At 35.3% G+C, this 18,466-nt stretch overlaps 1 protein-coding gene across 1 annotated transcript in view; it reads right to left on the bottom strand.

The window, feature by feature from the left end:
• vta1 (vesicle (multivesicular body) trafficking 1) overlaps window positions 1–18,466 on the bottom strand; it is a 78,924-nt gene that overhangs the window by 33,817 nt on the left and 26,641 nt on the right. Inside the window, exon 2 of the mRNA XM_088934032.1 lies at window positions 5,125–5,219. Within this exon, the coding sequence (XP_088790158.1) occupies window positions 5,125–5,219 (95 nt within the window). The remainder of the gene's footprint in view (window positions 1–5,124; window positions 5,220–18,466) is intronic.

The raw sequence follows: 18,466 nt of genomic DNA, 5'->3' as shown, positions 1-18,466 counted from the left end.
AAATAAATAGATAATAAATAGAGTGGATTATGTACAAATGCTGTACTAAATCAAAATGACTTTGACTACCATATTTTTGTAATGAAAATGATTAACTGAAACAGAATAAAAAATCTTCTATGTGATCCAGGGTGTAAACAAATTCATAGGCAATTTAACATAACTGAATGGAACTGCCCAAAATAAACTTTATATTGTATTTAACATCCATATTAATTTAATTATAACTAATATAAATTTCATAACTGAACAGCAAAAATTAACGTTTTGACTTTGCTGTTCCAAAACAATTGCAGGACACTAACTCCAGCTCATTAACTAATCATGCTACAATGTATAACTGCTTAAATAGCCTTTTATGATAAAGGAAAGGAATAATAAAAAGTATTGTCCAGATTATTAAAGCACTAAACACTAAAAGATGAAAAATCACTTTAAACTGCTGCAATTAAATGCACATTCCTTTTAATAATGTACTGGAGATATATGTTTTTTACACTTGTTTTACAATCGAGAGACTTTCTGTAAGTAAGAATTCCATTGTACCAGTACCGGTTACATATGGCAATAAAGTTCAAGTTCAAGTTAAAAGTCTGTAACACATTTAGTAAAAATTCTGCTTTTTTCTGGCAATCATCAGCAATAACATTCTACATTAGTTCACTCTTTCAACACATGACAGTGTCTTGTTCAGATGAAGGCAGATATTGAGTATGGGCAAATATGAGAGACATTATGTAATTATAAACACTTTTCTGCCCTTGCACAATTGAGAATTAATATTTGTATATCACATTATACATGGATGCAGTATTACTATATAAATGGCTACACCTTGCATCCTTTTATTGCACTCAGAGTTTTTTTTGTTAAGACAAGACTACAACAAAATATCCATAGCAAATACTGTATACCTATGTGTAGATGTCATGTTATGTTTATGTGCAAAAAAAGGAACAAAAGTTGCCCTGTTTCAGTCGCAATGCAACACCGTCACAGCTCTTCATCAGGAAAAGAGAGAGTGAACACACTTAGGGATTACAGCAGGAGTGTCAACACAACATGGCACACAGGGCTCTTCCATCTGTCCTTCCAACAACCTTGAGTGCTGAATCACAGAAAAGCTCTAATGATGGTATATTGGCATTACTTTAAAATGTACTGTATACAATGACTTCCACCAGTTTTACAAATACTGTAAGATCTGTGGGCTTTATTGTGTGCACATGCATTTACCATGCACAGTACTGCCCATTATTCAGGTATAAAAAAAGAAAAAAAATCTAGCGGATACTTTGCTAACAGAAAAATAATATTTCTAAAAAATAAACTTCTTCTGACTTAAGTAAATATTTGAACTGCGGTTTGGTTTTTGCATAGCCGGCATTCTGAGTCTGCTTTTTTAACACCTGACATAAGGCGCATTTAATGTCAAAATGTGAAAATCCAGAACATCGAATTAGTCCATATTGCTTAATTCTGAAGTGCGCCTGAAAATAATGCATGGTATAATTAAAGTGCATACACTAATCAAAACATTTATGATCAATAAAAACATTTTCAAATAAAATATTCACCTAGGTAAATGTTCAAAAAATACATTTTGGACTAACTTTTACAACTATGCTGGTGAGTTACTGTATAATTCCTAATAATTATGAATGTTTTCTAATAATTAAACAAAAGTAATAAAAGGTGCAGCGATATTTTACTGGATACGGTGGACCCATTTAAAACTAAGTGCAGTAGTCCTTTTTTCTCTCTTCAATGCAGTAAACCTTAAATTATTCAGCAACCCGGATTTGTGTTTGCAGTATTGTAGATTTTTCCCTGACTGGATGAAAAGAAAACAAAATCACTAAGGTGTTTCCAGGACATAGAATGAACTTCTTGTAAAGCAGTACCATACCCTACTATTAAGAAGAAACAGTTTCTCCTAGGATTTCTGTACCATACCACCTTTTAAAATAATCAAATGTCAGGACATTTAAAGTGCACGTACCTGGCAGTGTAGACAGAAAGACATTTATTGCCAGAATATCAAAAGCATAGCATTCATACAAAGATTAGAAATGGTTTATTTTCTGAGCCTTGGCACCAGAGTTCTAGTGTTTGAAGCAACTCTTGATTTCTAAAGAAATATACACACAGCTTTCAAAACATAATTATCACTCTGGATTTAAAGTATAAAGTATGTTTCAATGATGCATTCCATCAATCATTTGAAATGGGATTATCGTCTTCCATAAGATGGCCCTACATATACTGTATAACATTATAGGAAGAAACTGTTAAAACTGCATATTTCTAGGCCATGTAGAGACAAAACACTACAAGTAACAAAGCTATTAAAAATTAATGTGGAAAGTTTTAAATCATTATTGGAAAGTCAGTCAGTTGCATTTTGGGTTTAGTCTCAGAATACTTAACCTTTTTTTTCTGTGTTATGTGAAAAAGGAAAATTCAAAAGGAAATTCTGCCAAGAGGTACAAATGGTGGAAATTGCTTATTATGTCTAATTATGGTAATAAAAATGTCTTTCACTAAAGGTACAGTACTCCCTTTAAATGTTGAAATCATAATCACAGCAAATGAGCATAACAATTGATTTGCTTCACCCTCTATTTAAACCATAACCACTTAATCTCAAGATTTTTCCCCGATTATTTGAAATGACAAAATATTTGCAAGTACAGATAAAAGATCCAACAGTAACTCCTTTATTTGGGAATATTTTCTATTTTAATTGTCAAAACGGTTATTTTTAAACTATAGGTGAATTTAAAAAAGTATACATCTTTTGATGCGTAACAAAAAGCTCATGAATGAAAAACTAAAAAGTATAATAAAGAAATCACTCTGAGGTCAAACTTTATTTCACACTTTGACATTAGTACTTGCCAAAATACTGAATTGTATCTAATTTAGGCTTAACAAGCACTGATTTCATATATAAAGCAATAGTAGATAATAGGTATCAAATATATATTTGATCTAGAAAAAGAATGCAGATCTACCATGTATCGTGCGTCAGAAATAAAATAGAAATTAAATTCTAATTTATAATGGAGGAACTGTTTCAATGCATACAGGCATAGGGTTGCTTTCTAAAAATGTGTGCAGTACATCTCTTAAATGATTACTTGTTCAGGTGGGAAGCTGCATCAGCATGTGTAGGCTGCAAAGGAATAAGTAATAGGTTTATTCCATGCTGAAAAAAAAGAAGAAAGAAAACACAATGTTTTGGCCGTGGAGCCTTTTTCAGGCTTCACACCTGAAGAAGGCTCCATGGCCGAAACGTTGTGTTCTCTTTCTTCTCTTTTCTTTCAGCATGGAATAAACCTATTACTTGTTCCTTAAATGATTACTTTCATGCAAAGGAAATGTAACAGGAAATATAAATCAGTTTCTTCTTTTCATTTTTATTCTGCTGGTTCAAACTAGAGTTATGCCACTATCGGAGTATTGCATCTGTATTGGGGCGGCAGCTCATCTTCATTTATACTATAATGGATTCTGGTTCTCTGGGCTTGTGCCCTCGCCACACCCCACCCCAGTTCGTCACCTGCAAAGTTCACTAGCCAAGTAGTTTTATAACACCAAAATAGGAGAAGCAATCGGCAAATTACTGGTAGTTCCTGACTTACATAAATATGACTTCAGGTAAAAAGTTACGTGCAGCCTCAGTGTCGTTGACTATTGCATTTCATGTGTGCATTTGCACTGTGTATTTGCAGTTTTACCGTTTTAGTGTGAAATGCATTCTAGTGATATGAAAGGCACTTATGCTGTGAAAAGCACTATACAATTACTTTTCAAGAGCACAGTTTTAATATTAAACTACTGCATAGTACATTGTAATAATGTTGCCATTGTGTAATTGTGTATTACAGTACTGTAAAGTTATTATTTTTGTAATAACAGCTGTAAGTATGAATGTACTGTATAAGAGTCTGTTCTTATGTAAATTATGGCTTATGTACAGTAACATTATGCAAAACGTAACCCTTATGAAAACTGAGGTATACCTGTAACCTTGAAAATATTTAAATATAATTAAAGTAAATGTTAAATACTTGTGAAACATGTGGCAGATGACTGTTATAGTGTAACTTGCAGGTTGCAAAATCAATGGTAAATAAGAAATGGGAAACAGCTTGGAAAAGCTAACTAAAAAATAGATTTTTATTTTGAAACTTTTATATCATAGACAATGCAGGTGAAATGACAAAATAGCAAACAACCTTAGTACATACAATGTACAAATAAGATCCTATTTAGAATACAGTAATAGTTTTGTTAGTGAAGATGAGTTCTATCAAATTACTTAGTTGTCACAAACCTGTTGTTACCACAAGTAGAAATAACACTGGAAGTACAGGGATGAATTCGAGGACTTCAGAGAAGGAAGGCACAGCAGGAAAATATCATTAAATACAAACAAAAATTAGGTCAAATGTACCAGAAAACATAACTTACAAACTATATATATATAGAAGCACACTTTTTATTTTCAAACTGTTCAAAATCTTTAAGTTCTTTCTACATTATCATCACCTGAAAAAGTGACACGTAGCATTCTGAAAACTTAAACACTCTTTATGACTGGATAAGAACATCACATTGGTTAGGCCCCAAAAACCACACAAGCTAGATGGGCTAAACGAACTCCTCGTTTGCATGATTTATTTATTTTGGTAAAATCTTTCTCCTTACAGTAAAACATTGTTTTCTGTACCCTGCCCTGACAAAAATCTATAAATGTGGCGTACAGACCCGTTTTGTATAGAAAGAACAAAGCAGACATTATTTAGCAGGTCCATGAATTACTCAAAATCGAGAAAAGCCTTTATCCAGCTCAACTAAAACAATTTCTATTAAATCAAAACCATGCTGGGACACAAAAGGAAAGGAAGCTTTTGTAGGTTGCAAGACTGAGATTAGGAAGCATTTCTTGACACAGAGTTGTGTGCTGTGAATGTGGATCATGTGGGATCCTTCACGAGCTGCTTGGTGAGACTTTGGGATCAAAAAGACCAAGTAATACAAAAAAAGTCCATTCCATCTTCTTATAAGTCAGAATGACCAAAATAAGAGGATGTTTTTTACCACAAATAGCCTTACCATCTCCAATTGATCCATTAGCTTCACTAGAAATTTACGACATTCAGGCGTTTTACTGTCAAGTTTCATTCCTGTCTGCATGGCATAGAGACGACCTGAAAGAGAAAAATAAAAGGTTGTTGCACATTCCTTCACACACAAAATGCATAACATGCATTTATGTGATAAATTACCATCCCATCTTGCCAGAACACAAACATTCTAAGGTGATGTCTATGCACCACATCATGTAGGCTCCCATTATCTACTTTGCAAAGTAGAATAGAATAAGATCATCATCATCATAGCAGGTTATCTGAAATTAAGCATAATAGTTACCTTACAAAGCCTTACTATTTAGAAGTAATAAATTAGGAGCATATTACTTAGAGAGAATAAAATATTTTTAAAAATAATTTAGCAAATAATTTTACAATTAAACTTATTCTACTTTTCACTGTAGTGTAATGGACACTTCCTGAGAGAGCAATTGAAACTGGTTTTACATTTAACTTTTTTGAATTATACAATATGAACAGCAGAGTCTAATTAATGATTTTCACCTTAAAATAGGCCGGCTGTATAAACCTAAAAGCTGTATACTAATACTGGATTTTTTTTACTACTTTCATCTAATTATTTCATTTAATACAAATAAATAAAGTGAATTTAAGTACTTTTAAACTTCATTTTGAATTTGCATGTTTGAGGTTAGAATCCTACAGGGTTTGGCACTATTACCAAGACTTGGATGAAGAAGAAAAAATAAGACTTTTCCAAAAACAGAAAAAAAACAGAAAAAGTTCCATTGTATGTTACATAAGTCATCATATTTTAAAAAAATCTGAAAAGAAAAAAAAGAAGAAAGATTGAAAAATGTCTAATTGAAAATGTATTAGCTTAAAACACACTTTAGAAAGAATTCGTTAAAATATTTTTGTCATCCAATTTAAAACTTCTTATTCAATGCTGTGAATCACCTTGTACAACATACAAATATGCAGTAAGGAGTGTTGTGCATTTTTATGCAGGTGGATCACAATAAAAGTGCTATTTTCAAATTTTTGACCTGCACCCTGACAATTTAGAAAACTATCACAACAATGAAAGATGAATATTTTCCCAAAGGACATTACACATCATAGTTAATGACGTTCAACATATTCAAAAGGGTCAGTTCAACCTTACTATGGTGCTAGAATACAAACTTGTTTTTTCTTTAATCTGGATTTACCATTGTTTTCTTTCATACCTTCACCCCATTAATCACCAATCACCAATCACCAATGTTAATCATTGTGATGTTACAACTACCAACCAGTGCTGCACCACAGGAAGAATGAGGACTGTAAACACTGTCCTCCAAAATGCACACACATCTACCATTTTTTACACAGTGTTTAAAGGATTAATAATAATATAATAATTGCTTACACTTATATAGCGCTTTTCTGGACCCTCCACTCAAAGCGCTTTACAGGTAATGGGGTCTCCTCTCCACCACCACCAATGTGCAGCATCCACCTGGATGATGCGACGGCAGCCATAGTGCGCCAGAACACTCACCACACATTAGCTATTAGTGGGGAGGAGAGCAGAGAGTAATGAAGCCAATTCATAGATGGGGATTATTAGGAGGCCATGATTGGTAAGGGCCAATGGGAAATTTGGCCAGGACGCCGGGGTTACACCCCTACTCTTTTCAAGAAACACCCTAAGATTTTTAATGACCACAGAGAGTCAGGACCTCGGTTTTACGTCTCATCCGAAGGACGGCGCCTGTTTTACAGTATAGTGTCCCCATCACTTATACTGGGGCATTAGGACCCACGTGGACCACAGGGTGAGCGCCCCTGCTGGCCCCACTAACACCTCTTCCAGCAGCAACCTTAGTTTTTCCCAGGAGGTCTCCCATCCAGGTACTGACCAGGCTCACACCTGCTTAGCTTCAGTGGGTTGCCAGTTGTGAGTTGCAGGGTGATATGGCTGCTGGCCGACAACACTGCAAGCACACAGGTTACACAAGGAATGGTGGAAGTCAATAGTAAGCTGTCTAACCTTGCTGTTATACCCTTCACTCAAGAAATGGCAGCATAAAGTCCTCAAATCATTTAGCTTCTAACAACCAAAAAAGCAATTAGGGCCAAATGGACTCCTCTTATTACAATGTTCTTCTTGAGTAGAACGTAGAGCTCAACTTCCACTCTGCAAGGGTGTCGTTTTGTATTATCCCTTCTGAATCCCCCTAGAACTCCTAAAAGCTAAAAGCAATACTGACCAATGAAGCACTTTCTTGTAAGTAAAATATAAAGACAAAGAGGTGTATTAATTAACTGTATTAAGCTTTAATGTCAGTATAGAATACTAAAGAAAAAATAAGCATTTTGGTGAGGTAAATAAGGTGCAATTAAGTAATGAATTGCAATTCAGAAAAATAAAATAATCAAATTATTTAAAAATTGTTTCTGTAAAATGGGTTTCTTTTTTAAAACTGGGAAGTTGAACCATATTTTCCATTTAATTCTAACATATTTAGTTCACGTTTTACAGGGTACTATTGCATGCCAGTACCAGCTGGGGCATTTTGTTAAATAAACAGGACTTCTATTTACAGTCAAATGTGTAAATGTTTAAAGGGCTCCAGTAGTAACACTTGATGAGCTTTACAGTAGTTTAGAACATGTTTCTGTTAAAAGAGTAATGGACAATTTTTTTCCTTGCAATCTAAATTAGGGGAAATTTTGTATATACTGTACTCTACAACACATGTGAAAAGTGTTTTAAAGGCTATGACATGTTGATGGGGTATGTTTTTTCCTAAGGTTCTGAATTCAGTCAGAACATTTGTACCACTAAATGGTATCTGATGATCTGCTAGAACAAAAACTAACGGATGATAAACAACTTCTGATAAAAATAAAACTTTTAAGTAAATATAAAGTAAGAGAATAAGGAACATTTAAGTCAGGTTGATAAAGTAATTCAAGACATCCTCCTTAGGAAAGGCTATGTAATCCCCTTACTTCTGTTATATGCAGAGCCTTGAGTGCAGTCTGGTACCATGCAGATTCTGAACTTAAAACTCACTTTCATTTTAAGATCACTGAAATCCCAGCCCAGTGGTATAAGGCTACACTGTCTTGAAAGAATTAAAACAAACAAAAGTATACCCAGATGGGAATGTTTAAGGTACCACAAACAAGCAGTGAATAAACTGTAAAAGTCAATAAACTGTCCTGTATGTCAAAAAACTTTAAAAAAAATTTCCAGCAATTCCAAGTGAAACTATAACACTTGAACATGCCACAGTATACTTTGCACTGAAAACTGATTTCAACAAGTGCTTCCTTGTGATATCAAATAAACTACATGGCTTTCCATCATTCCCGTCTTCTAAATTTTGGAATTGAAAATGGCACAGTAGGATACAATACATTTAAAAAAAGGAAGACCAAAGATTTAACAAAATTCAATGCTAATAAAATGTCAGCAGCTGTCTTTTATAAGGTTCACCTTTAAGATAATACACATACTTCTATATATAAATAAGAACTTAAAGTACTGCACAAGGACAAAACATTTTATTTAGAATGTCAATAATTTCATTGGTGGCTTCTTTGTCCAGTTTGCTACGTTTAATTCTGAACTCCACACAATCAGACTCAGTTCAATGTAAAGAATCTATTAGCTACAAACCAAACACATAATTCCATGGCATATTGTGGGTTCTGTTTCCGTTATTACACTGCAATGTAATACAGTACAGGGTACAATAAATTAAAACAGATCCTAGATTTGTATGACAAGTATACAGTGTCATCATACTGAAACTGAACACAAAATGGGATGGCTTGTGCTATGTTATTTTTTTATACGGAAAAGTCTAACAAGCTGGAAGCAATCCATTGAAGAGCGATATTAAATACTAAAACCCTGAGGCAGTGTCTTACACAGGAGCTGTTCCTTTTTGTAATCAGTATATTAAGCTCTAAAATCTAAAATTGGAAACCACAACATAACAAATGTTTCTAAACTAATCATCAAACTAATTTTCAAAACCTTATGCAAACCTAATCCAGCTGAAACCATATTTCTTCCAGAGCTCAAATCACAACATATAGACCAACAACCATGAGATTTTTTCCTGACATTTGATGTTGCCCCTATTACAACAGATTAGACTATGCATTGTACAATGTCGTCCTTTGTCGTGCCACGACGCCCATACTGCTAAAGCTCAGATTTTCCTCATTTGAAACAATGCAACAGTGTGGTCATTCAGAATGCAAGACCATGAAAATTAAAGTCACAGTCCTCTCCTACAATTCAGCAAATCCTTGTAGCAAAAGGCATTGCTTTTTTTTTTAACAGGGCTGGGGGGTCACTATGGCATCATTCTTCTTACTATGAGAAAGTAATATGTTGTCTTGGTAACAGTCTCACAGGAATATCCTACCAATACTTTGGTAACACACTAACTTCCAGCTGCTGTTCAGCAATGTTTACTGTCTGCATCTGGTTACTTTCTGTAATCTGTTTTCTTCTCCATCTTAAAGGGGAACAGCAATGCTAATTTAATATTTTGGGGTTAGAAAGAATCGGCATTGAGGAATGCATTTCAAACTACAATGAAAGTAAAATGTACACAGTAATGTGTAAAACCTCTAATTTACGTCACCAAATTGACTACGTTTCCAGCTATGCACAGAGCCATATTCAAAGATTTAGAATGAAGAAACCCAACTTCCTGTGAGGTGAAGTGGCCCTATTACATTGTAAACAAGCAAGCTTGTGAATACGTCACTTTTAATCCAATAGAATCAAACCTGTATCGCTCTCAACTTCAAGGCAGTTTTGTTTGTTAACACTGCACGCAGATCATGTTTCTGCAGTGAAATGTCTGCTACACAACCTTTACTTATTCGCTCGGACATCAAATTACATTAGTCATTACACTAACGAGTGAGCAGGAAGGGCCGCTTCATATCGCCATTCACGCAAACTCTCGCCCTTGGTGATAACAGGGGTTTGTGACAAGATGGCAACTTTACGGTACTTTCACAACGTACATGACTTTGTGCTTAAATCACAATTTGTAAAATTTTGAGATTGTGTCAATTAATTTATTTTGTTGTACTATTTAAGGCAATAATGTCATTTACATTTGCTTTAAGTGTAGATGTTTCACATGCTGTAAAAAAGGCACTTTCTACCCAGTTTCAGCTAAATATTTTTTTCAATTTCCCAGCATACTATATGTCTCACAGTTGGACAAAACCAGAATAATTAGGAAAATACACCATCTAAATGTCCTTTTGACTTTTTTTTTGCATAATCTATCCCATGAGAGCAACCTTAGACTGCAACAGTGTGCTTAACACTAACCCACTAGGAAAAAAAAACACAGGCCATGTGTTGAGCAAATAATAACAACACATGACTTTAACAGATGCAGAGATTGCTGGTCCAATGATCCATCTATTAACTTAATGTTATTGCAACCTTCAACAGCAGACTGTTTCCGATGTTTGACTACTATTAGGTTAATCTCACCAATAAAAAGCAATCTGTAGACTGTCATGCTGTACAGTGGATACTTGCTATACCTAAAAAAAGAATACCAAAAATAAATGTACATCCAGAATTTTATATGCTTTCATCATAGGAGAGTTTTGTCCTTGCAAATTGTATTATTTGACCACAAGATAGAAGGATGAGTAGATCTAACCCTTTATCACATCCCTGGCAAATGTCTAATTTCAAGAGGAATAAAAGTGCAAATTTCCCAGTCTCGGGACATGACCGAGTGTTTTCACCAACATCTGCAGTAGGAACAGAATTGTATATTCAGGAATGCCAGCCCGCGCGTTGTGCCTTCCTCACTACAAGGATGTTATTATGTAGCAGCAGTTTAATTTGAAGACTGGATTTAATCCAGGAATCAAGAGGGAAAACAATGTCAAAGAGTTGCTTTTCCATACATTTACAACATTGTAGTGATCGGCACGAGAGTCGTTTATTATAAGCATATTTTAAGTGGAGCTTAAATATTATATAATGATATCTTCAGAGAAAAACATAAATTGTATTGTGCAATTGTATCATACCTTCATTACCTACTAAATGAATGTGGATGGACAGTGCCTTGTAAAAGTGTTAACTTACAGTTTTCACATTTTATTGTTTTAAAGCTTCCAGTTATGACACTTAACATGGCAACCTACTCCACATAAAGCAAGAAACAAAACAGAGGAAGTAAATATAATATTTGATAGTAAATATAACATTTAATACTATTTGTTGTGGCAAAGCTAAAGTAATTGTAGGCACCTACATTAATTTAACAAGCCTCACAAAACACAAGTTTATTGGACACTGTGCAGGTTCGTATGATTTCAGCATAAATCTACCCTAAGGCTTTCAGTCATGTATAAAATTTCAAGCAAAGATTCAACCCTGAAGACCAACAAGCTTTTAAAATAACTCAAACACTCAAGGAAATGTGTATAAAGGTAAAGATCGGGGTATAAGAACATTTCAAAGAACCTTAATATTTCTTTGTGCAAAATGAAACTGATCATTAAGAAGCGAAAGGCACTCAGACACTGCCTACATTAGCCTCTCCCTCCATACTGAACATCAGGGCAAGAAGGAAATCGTTCCAGGGTATCACCAAGAAACTAACTGTGACATTGAAAGAGTTAAAGAAAATGTGACTTTTTTTTCCCATTCGCTGACATGAGAAAAAGTGTCCCTTGGTCAACACCACCCCAGTCACTACACAAAGGGGGCTTGTATGAAACTGGAAACAAAACGCTCAATTCCCACATGGAACAAAAATCCACCTTTTAGCAGGACAATGATCCAAATCAGAAGGCTGGCTTGAGCAGCACAAAGTTCTGACTTGAAACATATTGAAGACCTGTGTAAAGACTTGGAAACTGCTGTCCATACATGATCCCCTTAAACAACTCTGCCACAGAGAATGGACAAGAACTGCACCAAGCCAGTGTGCAAAGTTGACATACACTTACACAAAATTAACTGTGGCTGTATTCCGGTTAAAAGTGCTTCCACCAAAAACAGTTCATGAGTCTGTCTACTTAACTTATTTCACTGTTTTTCTTTTCAGTTTCTGCTAACGTGTACTGTAATGTCTTAATCTTATTGGTCTTCAGTTTGTATATTCAGGATTAAATAAAATATTAAGTTAAAAATTAGTGCATGTGTCATTTTGTAATTTTGCAAAAGAGGACATCACATGAAGGGTCTGAATACATTTGCTAACTGTATATATTTGCTCATACAATGAATGTGGACCTGAAGAAAATGATTCTTCAGGCACAACATTTTGATGAACAATGTCTATCCACATATTTTTTGCAGCGGTTAAAGAGCTTGCCTTCCATTTGGATACATACCTGTACAAACTTCGATGCATTTTGTATCAAAGCTTGTGAAAATCCTTTACCCAGTTCATGTCTAAAGTGAAGAGCATTGAAGTCAACAAGAGAAATTACACTTCTGAGCAGATATTTTACAGTTATCAAAGGGATTGGACTTGTTATCTACAGTATATTCCTGAGACTATGTAGTCTTATAGTAAGAAAGGATTCAAAATAATAGTAATGCTGCCCCCATGTGGTGAATTTAAACACTTTCACTTGGCAAAATGTCATTTCGGGTATTCACGATTCCCCTGTTGCATTAAGGGTATGAAAGAAATCTGAAATATCTTAACCACCAATTTTTAAAAACAGGTGCACCACAAGATACAATGACACTCTGTATGTTTAATGTTCGAAAAACATATAATGATTTTGTGCCTTTCTCCAATAAGCAACACAAAGTGTAATATGAAAATGATTAGCATAAGCAAGAACTCTCGAGCTTTTGAAGGTGACGCATGACCCAGAGAAAACATGAGGAAATTACACAAAAGTACATTAAATACCAAATATAGAAGGCATTTCTTTAACTGAAGGGTTGGGAAACTAGAGAACATGCCCACTCATGTTGAAGCCAACACCCTGGCTTCTTTCAAGAAATGGCTGGATGGCATGCTTGAATCAATCAGCTACTAACTAACAAGTGTTAACTACCAAATGCACTCAATGAGCAGAATGGCCCACACGTTTTTTAAAATAATTAAGCAAACATGTTTGAAACACTATATAATCTTTCAGTTAAAATAAGGTGCAGAGTCATACAGAAAGAAACAGGTGATCATTGCAAACTGAGTATAGACCAGCTTTGTCAGAAAAGCAAAACAAGACTTTTTCATGCAAGTTCTTAATTTTTCAACTAAGAGTGTTAACTAGGTATCCAACTAGATCAGTAGTTAGGTACAGTATTGGAACCTTCAAGCCAATGAATGATAATTATGTAAAAATGTTAATGAACATCTTGACTGAATTCATAGTTCACAAAAAATATATAATTACCAGAACTCTGTCTTTGGTTGTATATAACAAACACAAAAATAACCTTTGTGTGTTTTTAACTGTATTGTTGAGAACATAAGAACGTTTACAAATAAGAGGGGCCCTTGTAGCCTATTTACTGGAAAGTAACTAAACAATCCAGCAAATATCAGCTTCAACCACCTGACTGGCTAGTCTGCTCCAGACACAGTGCACTGTATTGACAATTCATCTAGTTCATAGTTTTAAATGCACTGCCAAGTAAGTATTTCACCGTGGTTACTGAAGAAGTCCACTAGCTTGACAGTGTAAATACTTTTAGGATTTTGCATACTTGAATCAACACTTAAAAAACTCCTTGCATGTTAGAAGTTACATTTTACATAATATTACATATTAATAATATATTATATGAATACTCTTACTATAATTGTCATTCCTTACATAAACTTAAATATACCTGGTGGTGGCTGTCTGTAAAACAGGACAATGAATATAAAAAATAAAGACTGCCTGATTACTACAGTAAATATTAAATGGACACTATAAATTGCTGAATGAATAAGTAAACATAACTTTTCATTCCTGAAGCAATCTCATCTTTTGGGGAGCACCCAGTTATACAATGTGCTTAGAGAAGACCACTCAGTCATGAAGTACTAAGTACTAAAGGAAGTTCATTTGCTCACTGACTTCAAACATCTTTTCAGATCACAGTACAGAGACTGTTTTAATAGAAACTAACAACAGAAATATTAATAGAAAAAAAAACTTGGTTTGTGATAAATTTGAGAGGGTTAGGTACTGGCAAATGTTCACTTTAATCCTAAAACAATAAATTACAGGTAGGGATGTTGAGATTAAAAGGTTTCACTATTAACCACGATTAAAAACGTCACGGTTTCCAATCCGTGAGAATTTTTGAAGCTACGGTAAAATTATATTTTAGGAGCCTCGCGTTCCACGTTACCTTGAAAAATTCCTCTCGCGAGTGAGTGTGCCCGGCTCGCCTCAGCTGGCTAGTCCAACAACACCTTAGTTAGGGTGGGTAGCTGTGTCAGCATGCGTTCCTTTGCAGACTACAAGTAAAAGGTTTATTCCATGCTGAAAAGAGAAGAGAAACAACGTTTCAGCTGTGAAGCCTTTTTCAGGTGAAGAAGGCTTCACAGCCGAAATGTTGTGTTTTCTCTCTTCTCTTTTCAGCATGGAACTAACACCTTAGTTAGCCTACAGAGAGCAGACAGGCTATGAAAATGGCAGAGGGATACCACATCACAGCTTTATATCCACCAAAAAAGCGCCATAAATCGGCAGTCTGGGAGCATTTTGGATATCTAAAAAGTCATCAGTAGTAAAAGACGACAGATATCCAATTTGCAAAACGTGCCGAAAAAAAGTGGCTGCCAAAGGTTCAAACACGTCTAATCTGCTTCAGAATCTCTGGGTCACCATCCATCCCTCTATACAAGTAAAGGTAAAAAAATTAAGTTAGGGCTTGCCCTGGCTGGAGCAGTTCATAGCAGAGCAGTCCTCTGTGCATGTTTAACGTTCCTTTCGTTTTCATTTGAGTTGATTTTGCAGGGATACCTCTATCACTTACAAACATTTTTCCTGTAATTCATGCCCGCCACCAGTCCATCCACTGGCCCTGACGTTCAAGTCAATACACTTCTTATTGACAACGAGTGACGAAGTTCCAAGCGAGGAGAGGGACGGGCTGAGACTGACCTCTTTGAATATTTCCATTAGCCCACTATAAATTATTCTAAATATTTAATTTAATTTATTTTTATTTATTCAAAAGGTAGATATTGTATTATTTTGGTTTCAAAAGGCAGCCACAGTGAATTCTTTAATGTGCCTACTTTCCCCCATCATATTTATGTTTTTAATATAAAGTAGGCTTATGTGTTTTATTTGCAGGACCAAAAGAATGTTCTGGGAAAAAAAACAATAAAATGTTTAATTATGCCATGCTTTTTGTCTTTTTTTCCCTCCATAGTGTCTCATAATAAATTACCTGAAAATAAATCCTAAAACCGTGATATTTCCTGAGACTACAATCGTACCATCAAAATCTCACACCGTGACATCCCTAGTTACAGGTGCCCCTTTTCCTAATGAAATCAAACTAAAGAGGAAAAAAGCACTGACCCAACATCACAGCTGTTACAATATGTCGTGGTTGTCTGTATAATATAGCAGCTTTGCCATTTACTCCAAGTAAAATAATACTTCTTCCCTTCTGAGTGGAGAAGGTTACCATTTCAGCCTCTCAGAAAATCATTACAATACGACACGGAGTATAACGTCTTAATCATATACTCATCACTTCCCTACAAAGCTCTCTACATAGAAACATGGCATGATCAAGATATAAACCATTTTAATGAACTGTTGGTAATGACAATTTTTAAACTAAAGGTTAAGAAATCTGCCACAGTTTAAAATGTTTTTACGACTTGATAAACTACGAAGAATCTGTGCATGTCCTGCTGCACTCAAATCACCAAAGAACTAATCTACTGTATTTTATTTCTTGATTTTATACAACAATCTGTGGCTCCTTGCCTTTCAGAGTTACCCACTAAAAAAATCAATACCCACACCTTGAAAAGTCTAGTTCTTATACACATATTTCTTATCTATGTACATGGAAGTCAAACTGGAAATGTGCTCTCTCCAGCACATTTTGCAAAAAATCTTCATAGCAGGTACAGTATATCCCAATATTTTCAAGTGAGTGTCTTTTGTCATTCATCTGTTACTCTGACAGCTCACGCTATGTAAAAGCTATTAGGGTGACTTTTAGTATCCATGCTTTCTAAGAGCTTCAAAGTATCAATGTGCAGCTGTATGATTCACACTGTGTACCTTCACCACTCATTTGCCTGGTAATGGAAATGTACTTAAGTGTTCTTCTGAAACTACTGGGATTCATTGAAGTAGGAAACATGTGATGCACGGAAAAGTGTCTGCTAGATCTGAACAAGAGGTGATTGAATGATAGTGCCACTGCAAAAGCCATTCATGTAAAACCTTTGCAAGGCTGCTACAACAGCGAGCTATTACAAGAGCTTTTTTGATCTCAGCATTCTAAGGTGAACCGGGTGTTGAAAGCATTTAAAAAGGCATCTAAATTCAATTCATCAAATCTTAAGTCTACATGTGAAAAGGGTACATGTGACTACTTTTCTCAGAGCATTATTTGTTCCGATCTTTTTTATTTATTTTCAGAAAGTAGCAACAGAAAATAGCAACATAACAGATAAATAATCCAATTTCTCCCATCCCCAATGCCTAACCCGAAGATCAAATCATACTTGACACTGTGTAAAGGAAATACCAAATTAAACTAAATATTATAATCTCTGAGGAAAGATTACGTTTCCGTCCAGCTCTTACCATGAACGGGGACATCAGCATCACTCCAACCTGTGACCATGACAATTGAAGTGACCAAAATCATAAAGTTTGAATGTTGTAAAAAGATAATCCACCAGAGGATTTTCCATGATGCAATATATGGGATTTAACACGTGGCTGCTCCCCTGCCACAAAAATGTATAGATCACTGCGTGCAATTTACTTTAATAAATGGGGTTAAGGGAGTCGAGGCACTGAATGGAAAACATTTATTTCATTGCTTCTCTTCTACTATTTTTATTGAAAATGAATGAATTTGACCTGCATGGGAGGACAATCATATTTATTATATAATTATGGTCCTGGAATCAATGGTAATATTGCAGCCAGGCATTTAAATGTCTTCCAAAAGTTTTAATTATGGTGTTAAAATGAGTTAACAGTTGTGCATAAGGATGGGCAGTTTTCAGAACCAAGCTCTTGAAAGTGCTTTGGCATGAATACAGGTAAAACCATGTTTGTGTGTAAAGTAGCAAAAAGCAGCAGGGCAAACGTAAACAAGCTGATTCTACATCTTCAACAACTACATTAAAATTGTCAAAAATATCAAAAAAGAAAAGGGTGATATCAGGCACTATTACCAGGGTAATTTGAAATGCTAGGCTGTGGCTGTTTAATGCTGAAAGGGAAGACTGAAAAGGCTCTAATTAAATGGCCAGCTACAGCAGAAAGAGCACACCCCTGACAAATGGACCTAGTGACTGTGAACTATCTGCAAGATTTTCAAAAAGCATTCCAAATGTTCAAATAAGGCATGTCACGAAACACACAAAGCTTTAATTCACAGGTGGCCTGTCGTAGGACGTCTCCCTTGCTTGCTTTCACTGGTGTCTTCTTAACATTGCTGAAGCCATAAACACTCCTCTCAGATATGGAGAACTCCAGGTGCCTAAGATGAATTTCATAAATGGATTTGCATATATATCATATTTTAATTAACTCATTTCTTTATCCAGCTCTAACACCAACCAGAGATCGCGCCACTCTCATGCACTCCACTTTCCACTTGTACACAGAGCTACAGTGTCAACGGCAAAAAGAATGACATGAATGACACAGAGAACATTATCTGTTCTCAACTGGGTTCTAATACATCTCTGCTTAAACAATTCAGGAATGTAAGTTTCAAGTCTGATCAACACATTTGTGTTCTCTCGAACTGACTTCTGTAATGCTCTACTCGCTGGGGTATCTAAATCCACATTGAACAAACTCCAGTATGTCCAAAATTAATCAGCCAGAATCCCGACCAGGTCTATAGCAAGTGATCACATTACTCCTATCTTGGAGTTCTTGCACTGGCTTCCCGTCAAGTTTTGTGTCGACTTCAAAATCTTCATGCTCACCTATAAGATTCTGCATGGCTTGGCACCTCAGTACCTGTCTGAGCTATTATCGCCCTACGCCCTACCTCACAACCTTCGCTCCTCTAATTCTGGTCTCCTATCTGTCCCCCAGGACTGTCTACACTCTATAGGTGACAGGGCCTTCTCCTGTTATGCCCATAAGCTCTG

Source organism: Atractosteus spatula, chromosome 2 (assembly GCF_055471065.1).
Source record: "Atractosteus spatula isolate fAtrSpa1 chromosome 2, fAtrSpa1.hap1, whole genome shotgun sequence".
Classification (NCBI taxonomy): domain Eukaryota; kingdom Metazoa; phylum Chordata; class Actinopteri; order Semionotiformes; family Lepisosteidae; genus Atractosteus; species Atractosteus spatula.
The sequence above is the reverse complement of the archived record's forward strand: the minus strand, read 5'-3'. Positions and strand labels throughout refer to the sequence as shown.